The 13,387-nt window shown below is 39.9% G+C and overlaps 2 protein-coding genes across 2 annotated transcripts in view; both read right to left on the bottom strand.

Moving 5' to 3' along the window:
* The window catches only part of LOC311077459 (NLR family CARD domain-containing protein 3-like), a gene marked incomplete at its 3' end in the record, with an annotated part of 351,403 nt that overhangs the window by 81,928 nt on the left and 256,088 nt on the right, over positions 1-13,387 (bottom strand). The window lies entirely within an intron of this gene.
* LOC311069271 (uncharacterized protein) lies at positions 1,133-11,571 on the bottom strand (the record flags this gene model as incomplete). Its single annotated transcript, XM_084092313.1, has 6 exons — positions 1,133-1,322; positions 1,411-1,584; positions 8,756-8,929; positions 9,019-9,142; positions 9,302-9,456; positions 11,561-11,571. The coding sequence occupies 6 exons, from the start codon at positions 11,569-11,571 to the stop codon at positions 1,133-1,135; spliced, it is 828 nt and encodes a 275-aa protein (XP_083948439.1).

Genomic DNA, 13,387 nt, shown 5'->3' with positions numbered 1-13,387 from the left:
GCATTCATCGTGAAGCGTGCTAGTGATTTGCAAAGATTAATATAAATATTAATATAAAGGTTAATAAAACGTTACACTCACTTCAGTTCTTCTGGAGGTGCAGCAGTAACATGAATAGTTGGTACCGATCCTTTTTTCAGGAGCAAAACCAGCTTTATACTGTCCCTCGTTTATAAAGCAGTCTGGTGTGTTAAATGATGATTAGCGCAAACATGAAAGCATTGACGTTGATCGCAGGGAATATTCCCTTTGAAAACAAAACTCAGCCACTGCGTCTTCAGCGGTTCAGATTTAGGAACATCAAAATGACTGCTGTGTTCCTTATTGCACCCAAGAACATAACACCACAATCGCTTAGATGCCATTCTGCTCATAGACAGTGCTCCAGCGCATCAACAATGAAGCGGACTATGATGACAGACCCTCTGATGACAGAGTCTGTGTTGAAACGCTGCTGTCAATCAACAATCGTGGGAGGGGCATCGATTTTGTGACGGCAAAATCGAACGGCTTGATTTGAGACAGGGGAAAACATATAAGAAGATTTAAAAAAAAATCATTTTGATCCAGATTAAATGTTTTTGAACAACTGGCCCATCATCTTTAATGATTTTGCTTTCAAAATAAAAGTACGAGAACATTTTTGCAGCAATGTTTCATTTTGAGATTTTAATTTGGAAAGTTCAAAACTAGGTGGGATGAACGCATAGTTGTCTTTCCATTCTTCTTTGTATGCCCTATTTTCGCTGTCAACTTTCCTTTTTAGACTCTTTGATAGTGCCATTTTCTCTCACCAGCTAGCTTAAATGTTAACATCAGTTAAAGAAGAGTACAACGACGGCTATACACTACTAAATAAATTAGAAATATACACTTCAGTGTTTTTTTAACTGTATTTTGTAAGTTGTTACAGTGAATAAGACGAATTAAACCGTTACAACGTCGTTTACCTATTATATTATACAGAAAAAAAATGGTACACTTAAAATAACTTTATATTAAAATGAGTTTATATAACTCTATAAATAAAAATATTTGACCTCTCCAATAATAACTACATCCAAATGAGAGTAACCAACTTGTTATCAAATCACCTGAGGCAGATTTTAATACCAGGTGTAAACCAGCCCTCTTATTGTCCCACATACTTGAGTGTCTGCAGTGAGCAGTTTGACTCCTTCAGTTTGTCAAATAGCAGCTTGATTCCTGATTCTCCTGGGTGATTGTAGCTCAGATCCAGCTCTCTCAGGTGTGAGGGGTTTGAACTCAGGGCCGAAGACACATAGCTACAGCCTTCTTCTGTCACCATACAGCCAGACAACCTACAGAAAAACACAGTAAGATCATCTACAGACACACATCAACATTATGACCGGCAGACCGTAAATAATCTCTTATTTTCTTAAATACCTCAGCATCTGCAGCTGACAGTTTGGACTCTTCAGTCCTTCAGAAATAATCTTCACTCCTGAATCCTGCAGGTCATTGTTACTCAGATCCATCTCTCTCAGGTGTGAGGGGTTTGAACTCAGAGCTGAAGACACATAACCACAGCCTTCCTCTGTCACCATACAGCCAGACAACCTACAGACAAACATCAACATTATGACTGGCAGACTGTAAATAATCTCCCATATGTTCCTAACCCTCTGGGGTCTGAGGGGGCCTGTCATAAAGGTACCCTCTATTCCCTGTGTTCCCCTTGTTAGCTCTTTTATAGAAACACTTGAACACATACTTTGTTTTTAACAGTTTCTTTATTTACCTTGATTTACCAGCAAAGGGAGAGATGGATGACATACACACCTACAACAAGACTGTTGTGTCTCAGGCCACCTGAGCACTAAACCAGTGGACATTTAAGCTTTTCTCAAACTGTTGACTATCACTTGGATCACCATGGTGGTGGCCATCTTGATTTGAGTGAAAGACCTGAATGGACTTTTTCATGCTTTCTATACCTGTGCTGTGTTGCATCCTGGGGGTGGGAGATACCAAGTATGGTGGGAAAGGGTTAGATTCAACTCTGATTGAATTGTTTTACATGATCCAATTTTTTTATTTTTATTTATTTTTTATTTTTTCTCAATGTTTTATTTTCCCTTTGGAATTGTTTCATGTTTTTGCACCTGTGAGTACCATGCACTTTACTGGCTTGGGAGGAATCAAAATAAAACCAAAACTGTTTTTAATGTCCTCCATGTGTTGTTTGAAAAACTCAAGACCTTATCCTTATGCCTAGTTCACACTACACAACTTTAAACGTCGGCAGATCGCTGTGCTATTTAGACTACATGACTTGCTCTGGAGTCTTGAAGTCGTTGTGGTGTTCACACTATGTGACACTACATAAAGATCTGCAACAGGGGGTTAAACACTACACAAGCTGACAACAACTCTGTCACCCAACGACTCTATCCGGGCAGCAGGGATTGTCTGTCAGAGAGAGTTGGAGGTGAGTAAAACATTATAATGAAAAAGCAGCTGCCTGTTGTGGTTTGGCAACGACGGTTACAAATACAAAAGGCTTTTGTAATGTCATAAGCTGATCATTGGCTGTTGCTCGTCGCAACACGTGACACCACAGGATATTGAGTTGTCCGACAGCTCCAGATATTTGGCATGCTAGATATTTGTCTGGCGTCGGCGACGCGTCGGTGATGTGTCAGTGAGCGTTTTTGATGCATCGTTAAGTATTTCACACTTAAAGATTGGCGAGCAAAGGATCACCCGCAGATTTGCACGCGATTACAGCCCGACCTGTCGGCGAGCTCGTTATCTTGCAAATCGGGCATAAAATCCTGTAGTGTGAACTAGCCATTAGTTGATCTGTGACAGGGCCCTTGAGAAGTTTTGAAATGCACTGAAATTTGTGTGTGTGTGGGGGGGGGGGGTCTGGCTGGCTACACTGTGTTCAGCACAAACTGGGCTACAATACTATGCGAGCAACATGTGTGTACACGTTTGTATTTTTGAGAAAATTAAGTTTATGCATAGTTATTGAAAAAACTAAAAATGTAAGTCACTGAAATAAGGTCACAAAAACATTAAATATGTGTCCACAAGACATTTGAGAACTGGCTCTTTTCGCCAAGAGTTTTTGCTTCAAAATGATATGAAAATCATCCTGCCTACTCATTCACATAAAATAATATAGTTATTTAAATTTTGTAAGGCACTTTTTGTTTACAAAGGCCATATGTGAATGATCATAAATAATTCTGTGATTCACACCTGAAGAGATCCTGCCCCTGCCCCTAATGAGCCTTTCATTGAGGAATGTTACTGAAAGAGTACTACAAGAAAGAATGTGAGGAAAAAAGAAATGTATATTTTGTTTTCTAGTTTATTTAGAATTTAGTTAACAATACAATACAAATATAAATTAAGGTCAAAGCACATTTTTACTACACAGACATACCTGGAAACAAATCCTGTTCATGTCACAGTTAGTTAGTGATAGCAATTTCAAAACACTGCTTCATGAAGCTTCGAAACCTTTACAAATATTTTGTTCTGAATCAATGGTTTGGCGTGCTAACAAACTGACAGAGACAAGTGATTTCAGTATACGAGGCATCATTACGTCATAACTGTTTCAAAACACTTGGGTCACTGGGGGCGATGATCTCTGTCAACCCATGAATCATGAGGAGTCACTGAGAACCAATGAACCAATGAACGAAGTGTCTGTGGGTTTTACTTGATCTCTGATCAGTTTCATACAGCATTGTACATGTTTTAGTTAGACATTATTCCATCCATCTTCTTCTGCTTATCCGGGGCCGGGTCGCGGGGGCAGCAGTCTAAGCAGAGATGCCCAGACTTCCCTCTCCCTAGACACTTCCTCCAGCTCTTCCGGGGGGACACCGAGGCGTTCCCAGGCCAGCCGGGAGACATAGTCTCTCCAGCGTGTCCTAGGTCTTCCCAGTGGGACGCGCCCGGAACACCTTCCTGGGAAGGCGTCCAGGAGGCATCCGGAACAGATGCCCGAGCCACCTCAGCTGACCCCTCTCGATGTGGAGGAGCAGCGGCTCTACTCTGAGCTCCTCCCGAGTGACCGAGCTTCTCACCCTATCTCTAAGGGATCGTCCAGCCACCCTGCGGAGAAAGCTCATTTCGGCCGCCTGTATCCGGGATCTTGTCCTTTTGGTCATAACCCAAAGCTCATGGCCATAGTTGAGAGTAGGAACGTAGATTGACCGGTAAATCGAGAGCTTCGCCTTGCAGTTCAGCTCTTTCTTCACCATGACATACCGGTACATCGACCCCATTACTGCAGGAGCTGCACCGATCCGTCCGTCAATCTCCTGTTCCATCCTTCCCTCACTCGTGAACAAAACCCCAAGATACTTAAACTCCTCCACTTGAGGCAGGAACTCTCCACAAACCTGAAGTGGGCAAGCCACCCTTTTCCGACTGAGGACCATGGCCTCGGATTTGGAGGTGCTTATTCTCATCCCAGCCGCTTCACACTCAGCTGCAAACCGTCCCAGTGCATGCTGAAGGTCCTGGTTTGATGAGGCCAACACAACAACATCATCCGCAAAGAGCAGAGACGAAATTGTGTTGTCACCAAACCTGACACCCTCCGGCCCCTGGCTGCGCCTAGAAATTCTGTCCATAAAAATTATGAACAGAACCGGCGACAAAGGGCAGCCCTGCTGGAGTCCAACATGCACCGAGAACAAGTCTGACTTACTGCCGGCAATGCGAACCAAGCTCTTGCTTTGGTCGTACAGGGACCGGACAGCCCTTAGCAAATGACCCCGGACCCCATACTCCCGGAGCACCCTCCACAGGCCGCCGCGAGGGACACAGTCGAATGCCTTCTCCAAATCCAAAATAGACATTAGTATTATTAAAATGAATAATGGCAGTTAATAGTCTCTTATAGGCCTATTTAGCTGAGCCATTCATAAAACAAACCCTGACAATTGATAAAAGAACAAAAAAAAAACATATAGACACTTGATAATCTTATTAGATGATGGCATTTTAAAGATTTTACTTTCAATGAAAAATTAGGAATATATTTGTAAAAGGTGGTGTTATTATGCATGTTTGGCCCGGGTTTTTGTTGCATTTACTCTTTTCTTACCACAAGGGGTCACCGTGGAGACAAGTGTCGGATTGTTTCGAAGCCTCAACACAATACGGCACAATTGCTTTAACTGTTTCAGTGTTCCACAAAGCCTCGATCTGCCCACCACTAAGGTTAGTTTCAATGAAGGATGGATGCAGGCTCTAAACGCAAGCAGTATTTATTTACAGAGAACTCGGGAACGATACACATGAACAGAAAAAACCTAACCATACTCAATGTAGAACTGACAATGAATTGAAAGACAGACAGGGTTTAAAAAAAAAGCAAACAGAGGAAGTAATGAGACTAATTAACGGGACACACCTGAACAGAACTAACTCAATCAGTAACCATAGAGACAAACAGGGAGAGAACAGAGGAGAACTGAACTAATTAACAAACTGACAGAAAAACAATAGAACTGGAATACACAAACATGAATCAAAACATACAACATGTGACAGTTCAAATATATAAGTGAACATCACATACCTGGCATTTCCAAGGCATTTGGTGTTTCTATGCACTAAAGACAAAACTTTCCTGCTTCTAGTCAATGGGCTCACCATATTCATGCAGAATGTCCAATGCGGGACAGTATCAGGTCACTGTGATTCTCAAATCTGTGGGGGAAAAAACACATGTGAGCATACTCATAACAGGAGCATAGCAATTGTATAAACATTTATATAATGTCCACTCTTTACAGAAAACATATTTTTTGTGATCGCACACATGCATGTATTACAGTAGGCTGGGTGAACAAAATGTGTACATTATATTTTATATTACATATTTAGCATATGAACAGAAATTTGCGAACAAAAGCTTCATTGATGTGGCAGTAGGCTATTTTACACTTCATAATCTAACCAAAATAGGTCAATAAAATCTTGTCTAAACATTCATATTACATCTGTAACATATTATACAGTGCTATGCATAAGTTTAGACACCCATGCTTAAGTTGACTAAAAATATGTTAGGTTAGGACACAGACTCAAACTGCAGGCAACAAAAGGTTTATTTCTTCTTCAAAAAGGGAAACACAAAAGTCTGTCAACGACCCTGACAGGAGCTCAATATAGGCTAAACAAATTTAGAGGGAGTCCCAGGGTAGCGTCCTCAGTAGATCGACACAACGTCTGAAGAACCAGAACCAGGCGGTGTAGCGCAGCGACAGTCTGAAGCGGCAGGAGAATGGCGACTCTCAGGTAGTATGTGAAGGAGGGCAGAGAAAGAGACGATCCACAAGCAGAGACTGAGAGCAAGGCCAGGGCTGAATGCAGAGAAAGCCTGAGAAAGTCAGGAGGAGGTAGAGAAAAATAAAACTAAAAAATGAAACAAAAGGCTAGCAAAAGGTCCAACACGACACAAAGGAACACAAGACAAGGCAACTGGAGCAATAATCACACATAGCTCAAACAACGATCTGGCACAAGACAACACACACAAGGGGAATAAATAGGAGACAGAAGGAATTAATTGATACAGGATCAGGTGAGGGGAGTGAAACAATAACGAGGTAATGAATTGGATAACAAGGGGGCGGGGAGAGACACCGCAATGACAGAGAAACACATGGTGAACTGTCAACAGACCCACATGCTCCAAACAAACACAAAACCACAACAGAGACCGGCAAGAACGGACAGATCAGCCCAGGGACGTGACAAAAAAGGAATAAAAACTAAACTTAATGCCTTAATTAAAAAAATTAGGAAAAATCCAACCTTTAAGGACACCAATTTTCTTTGTAAATGAATAATGTATCGTAAATAAATAAATGTTCTTCCTTAAAATACAGGGTGCATAAGTTTGGACACCCCTATGTTAAATTCCCATAGAGGCAGGCAGATTTTTATTTTTAAAGGCCAGTTACTTCATGGATCCAGGATACTATGCATCCTGATAAAGTTCCCTTGGCCTTTGGAATTAAAATAGCCCCACATCATCACATAGCCTTCACCATACCTAGAGATTGGCATGGTTTTATTTCAGTTAGCCTAATAGCTGGTTTGATTTGCATTGAGAGATGATCTTATGGAAAGTACTCCATGCCAATCTCTAGGTATGGTGAAGGCTATGTGATGATGTGGGGCTATTTTAATTCCAAAGGCCAAGGGAACTTTATCAGGATGCAGAACATTTATTTATTTACGATACATTATTCATTCACAAAGAAAATTGGTGTCCTTAAAGGTTGGATTTTTCCTAATTTTTTTAATTAAGGCATTAAGTACAATTTCCAAAAGATGATTTTTTATTCCTCTTTTTAGTCAGCTTTAGCATGGGTGTCTAAACTTATGCATAGCACTGTATATCATATTTGTTATGTTATAGACCATATAAATGTTCACTTGCAGTTTAATACACCGCTTATATAAAGACATATTATTTCAACATATTTCAGTCGATTTCACTCATCTCAGTATAGCAATATAGTTTGGGAAAAGCCAAACTAGTCAATGTGTACATGTACATGTTCATGTAAATATAGAATGTTCACTAATTTAAGTATGTGTAGTAAACAAACCGTGCATCTGCTCCTTTCATTCACACAGAGAGGTTTACAGACACTATTCCATATCGCAATTAGAATAAAGAACTTAATAATAGAACTTACCCTTTACAATCCTCAGCTGGATCCGTTGTTCCTCGAAATGAAACTGAAACCAGTCGTGCTCTTCTTCTTCTGTAAATTATTCCAGGATATTCCTCACCGCGTCACAACATGACGTTAAGTACATGAATCTGATTAAACTACATGAGTTTTACTGAGTTGATATTGGCGTTGACACTGTTTGCATGGATCGCCTCAGAACATTAGTGTTTGAATAGCACACACTCTCCTTAGGCGACTGATATCTCTCTCATTCCATACAAATTAGATCAAGTTTTTGAATTAGATCATTTACAAATAGATACCTAAATGTTTGTAAAAATAAATTGTTACTCACTGAGTTTTGTTTCATTTTAAAGACGTGTTTAAAAAAAATGTTAATCGAGACCGAGACGGCAGAAAACACACCCCGTTTGTTTTCTTTATTTTACAAAAGCACAATGTTTTGTTTTGATTGTAAGTGGACGCATACAAAAGTAGACCTTTTTTGCTTTTGAAAGTGAAAGTGAAAGTGAAAGTGACGGCCAAGTATGGTAACCCATACTTGGAATTTGATCTCTGCATTTAACCCATCCAAGTTAATGCACACACATTAGGAGCAGAGTAGTGAGTAGTTAACACACACACTGCAAACGTGGATACACACACCCAGAGCAGCGGGCAGCCTTTGTGTGGCGCCCGGGGAGCGATTACAGGTTAGGTGCCTTGCTCAAGGGCACCTCAGTAATTCTGGAATCGAACCAGCAACCTTTGGGTTACCAGTTCAACTCCCTAACCACTAGGCCATGACTGCCCCTAAAGTGTCCAGGGGAGAGTGCAAACGCAGTCCCCCACTACCATAAATTATGCAGTCGAGATTCCCACATTTGGGGAATTCGCAGGGGTCAGCACAACTGGAGTGCAATGGCCGAGCCTCGCCCTGGGTGAATCACCTTCCTGATCATGGTGTCTCCCCTGCCAGGTAAGTTTTATCTGTATGACCATAAATTAAGGAGTACTTTAAGTCTATTTTGCTGCTGTGTGAAGAAAGTCCAGAGGGTTTATACCTCAGTATGTGCAGCTGACAGTTTGGGCTTATCAGTCCATCAGAAATAATCTTCACTCCTGAATTCTGCAGGTCATTGTTACTCAGATCCAGCTCTCTCAGATGTGAGGGGTTTGAACTCAGAGCTGACGACAAATAACCACAGCCTTCCTCTGTCACCATACAGCCAGACAACCTACAGACACACACAGTCAGACCATCTACAAACACACATCGACATTATGACAGGCAGACTGTAAATTATCTCTCATATGTTCTTAATACCTAAGCACATGTAGCTGACAGTTTGGGATAATCAGTCCATCAGAAATAATCTTCACTCCTGAATCCTTCAGGCCATTGTTACTCAGATCCAGCTCTCTCAGGTCTGATGGGTTTGAACTCAGAGCTGAAGACACATAACCACAGCCTTCCGCTGTCACCATACAGCCAGCCAACCTACAGACACACACAGTCAGATCATCTACAGACACACATCAACATTATGACCGGCAGACTATAAATTATCTCTTATATGTTCTTAAATACCTCAATATCTGCAGCTGACAGTGTGGGCTTTTCAGTCCATCAGAGAGCAGCTTCACTCCTGAATCCCGCAGGTGATTCTTACTCACGTCCAGCTCTCTCAGGACACAGTTTGAGGACTGAAGAGCTGTTGTAATAATTTCACAATCCTGACCAGTGAGATTACAGTCAGTAACGCTAGAAGAGATTAAATACAGCACAATAAATTGGGGTTCAGGGTGCTTTTCTTTAAAGGGGCTACAGAGGCCCCTTAAAAATTAGGAAAACAAATAGATAATATATATATATAAATATATATATATATATATATATATATATATATATATATATATATATATAGCTGCGAGCAGCGATTACGGGCCCAAGCCGGTGGCACCGCAACCCCAATGCCTTTAGTTACCTAAAGGCACCGGGGTGGCGGTGCCGCCGGCTTGGGCCCTCCATCGCTGCTCGCAGCTATATATATATATATATATATATATATATATATATATATATATACAGTATATATATAACAAAAGATATATACATTATATATCAGACAAGTAATATTCTCTGTCTTGTCACTTCACAAAAAAATGGTACAAATTGTACTACTGACTATTTAAACAGAGCAGTGTAATTTTGATAAGTTAGGTTGACTATTTTATAATTATATTTTATTAGGGCTATAATGAACAGGCTGCGATGTCAAGATTGCAATGCTGGTGTGTGTGTGTGTGTGTGTGTGTGTGTGTGTGTGTGTGTGTGTGTGTCGTGGCTGTGATTGAACAGTGGAGACATAAAAATATACTTTATGGTGCTAACTTTAAAATTAAAATAAAATGCTCAAGGCTGCACGGGAATTCATTCCTACTTCCATAGGAATTCATTGAAAAAGCTTGCTCTGCTCCCAACCATAATCAATGTCAGTGCGGACGAACATATTTTACTTTCGTTTTTAAGTTAGCGATTCAAAAGCCCCCAGCGGTGTCACACGTCAATTAACCGGTGGTAAAATTATATTCTCACTGTCACATACATAGTATAGGCCGCCTACCTGAAAGAGAGTTTAGCTTGCCCGACCATAGTAGCCTGATTAGAACGTCAATGACAAAAAAATAACTTGGGAATCACTAAAACGAGAGATTATTCTAATTATATTACATTAATTTTAAGTTGCAATCAACAGTTGATAATAAATGTATTACTGATCAGTGGTAACAAGGTTGCGCTGCTGAGGCTCGTGCAGCTTCTCCAGGAGAAACGTAAACAACTGAGCGCAGCACACAAAAAAGAAACCCAATTACCAACATACTGACTATAAAAATTACAAATATGGAGTTTTTATATATTTTATAACATATGATAAGAGCAACCTCACTTGACGAGTAGGCTGTGTTTCCTGAATACAACCACGATTGAAACTGCGACATTGATTTCATCAACAGGTTAATAAAGTTACAATTAAGTCACTTACATTTAAGATGCAATATTGACTTTTTTTTTTCTGTTTCAGCAGCAAAAATAGTTAAACCAAGATCACAGCAGAACCATCGCGCATCTCACAGCAACTTGTTTTCTCATTTCTGAATGATTCAGCATTTTGAACGAATCGGTTGACTCAAAGATTCAATGACCAATCCATAAACATCTGTCTCAATCATGAATGACTCAGTCATTCGAACGAATCGTCTGAACGAATTAATTAATGACTCGCTCATTAAGACGATCGCCTGGCGACACCTAATGGCGGTTTAGTGTTATTTTTAAAGGTCCCGTTGCATGCGATTCCATGTTTCAAAGTTTAGTTAGTGTGTAATGTTGTTGTTAGAGTATAAATAATATCTGTAAAATTATAACGCTCAAAGTTCAATGCCAAGCGAGATATTTTATTTAACAGAAGTTGACTACAAAAAACGGCTCGATTGGACTACACCCCTCTACTTCCTTCATTACTGACATCACCAGAACCGTGTTTAGACCAACCTCCACCCACAGGAATGCTCCCTCAACTCTACTGGCTACTTGCGCACTTCTTATAACTTAGGCTACTTTGTTTACTCAGCTCTTACTGTGATTTTCTGAAGTAAAACTGACACTTCATCTTTTGTGTGATGTACAATAAACTTTATTAAACTCATCAGTACATGTTTGATCATCATTCGGACCTGGTCCGAAACAGCAGACTTGTAGGCTGTTAATAAATAATGGATACATACAAGCAGATGACAAATACGTTATAATAACCGTAATTAAACTACTAAACCATACCTGTTTCATCTCTATACAGCACTCTGACTCTGTAGGCATTATTGTCCAACTCGAAATGAACGCCGTTACTGAGAGTTTCTGATATTATCATCATTCCGTGAGATGAATTTGTCCTCATGAAGCTCCGCCCCCTGGGTCGTCCAGCAGCAGCTCATTTGCATTTAAAGGGCACACACTGAAAAGGCTCGTTTTTCTGAGCCCCAAAAAATGTCAATTTAAACATGCTGTAAAAAATTATCTGTTGGGTATTTTGAGCTCAAACTTCACATACACACTCTGGGGACATCAGAGACTTATTTTACATCTTGTGAAAAGGGGCATATAACGGGACCTTTAAAAGTATCATTCTTTCCAACGTGTGTGCACCATTATCAATGTCTGTGCGGACGTCTTTACTTTCACTTTTATATTAGCGATTTAAAAGCACCCGCTCGTGTCACACATCGATTAACCAATGGGAAAATATCCTCACAGTCATATACATAATAAATTGATATTTAAATACAATAGGCCTACCTAGTAAAACGTTTTATATACTATTTGGATATCCTTTTGGACACAAGAGGGCAGTATAGCCCTATGTTTGCTTTTTTGTTGAACCAAATAGCACTAAATAGCCTGTTCATAACTTTTTCATACTTCTTGAATTGCAAAAACAGAATAAAATGGGTTTAGTTCTAATATTTGTATAATTTTATATAAAAATAAATGGTGTATAATTACATTTTTAGAAGTTATGAGATGTTTCCTGCTTCCTTTTTGACATTAATTTAATCCCTCGCCATAGCAAAACCGTTTGAGATATTCAATATCCGTTCACAATTTAGCATCTTTAATGTATTTTCATCATGTTGAAAAAGTTTGGTGGGAATAAAATAAATATTTTAAGAGGAGTGGCTAAAAATTCAGAGGCTGATTTTGCAAAAAAAATACACATTCAGACCAAAATATCTGACTTCCTCATGGCCGGAGCTAATGAATGTAAATTAGAAAGTTGTCCGGCTTGATGAGAACAATATACAAACTATTTTTTTTTATACTGTAGTTAAAACTAACCCCCCCACTTTTGTCAAAAGCATGTTGAAAGTGACACACTTCCTGCTGCCAGTTGGTGGCACTATAACTTTGACTCACAATAGTTACATCCATCTGATCGGCCTCTTACCACGAACACACTGGTGAAGTTTCATCAAGATCAGTTAATGTATGCAGAAGTTATACCACTTCGTGTTTCTCTTTTCTCGCCATAAATTCGTTTCCTCGCCACGGCCAAACCGTTCGAGATATCAAAAATCCGTCCGCAATTTAGCATCCTCAATGTCTTGACTTCATGCACACCGAGTTTGGTGGGGATTGGATGAATTCTCTAGGAGGAGTATTCTTCAGAAAATCCACATTCAAACCAAAATATCTGACTTCCTGTGGTTCTGAGGTAATGACTGTAAATTAGAAAGTTGTCCGGCTTGATGAGAACAATACACCTACCAAGTTTTGTGATTCTAGGACAAACTAAGCCCCCATTTTTGACTAAAGGTGGCGCTACTGAGTCATTCCACCACGCCCGTTTCTGAAACTTTGCACATGTCTACTGGATAATAAATGTGATGTGTCTGTCGAGTTTCATGCATTTTCAAGCATGTGAAGAGTCTCAAAAGCATCTGAAAATAATATTAAAGATTGATGCGTTGCCACGACAACAGTACCTAAGATATCAATAATCCTTTCACAGGTCTACATCTGCCGTGTGTCTACATTATACACATAAAGTTTGAAGCAAATCGGGTAAATACAAGAGGGGGATTTCAAAGCATTTTGAAAGTGACACACTTCCTGCTGCCAGTTGATGGCGCTATAA

This window comes from Abramis brama (genome assembly GCF_963993115.1).
Source record: "Abramis brama genome assembly, chromosome: 2".
Taxonomy (NCBI): domain Eukaryota; kingdom Metazoa; phylum Chordata; class Actinopteri; order Cypriniformes; family Leuciscidae; genus Abramis; species Abramis brama.
Note: the sequence above shows the minus strand (reverse complement) of the source record. Positions and strands in the feature narration are given on the sequence as shown.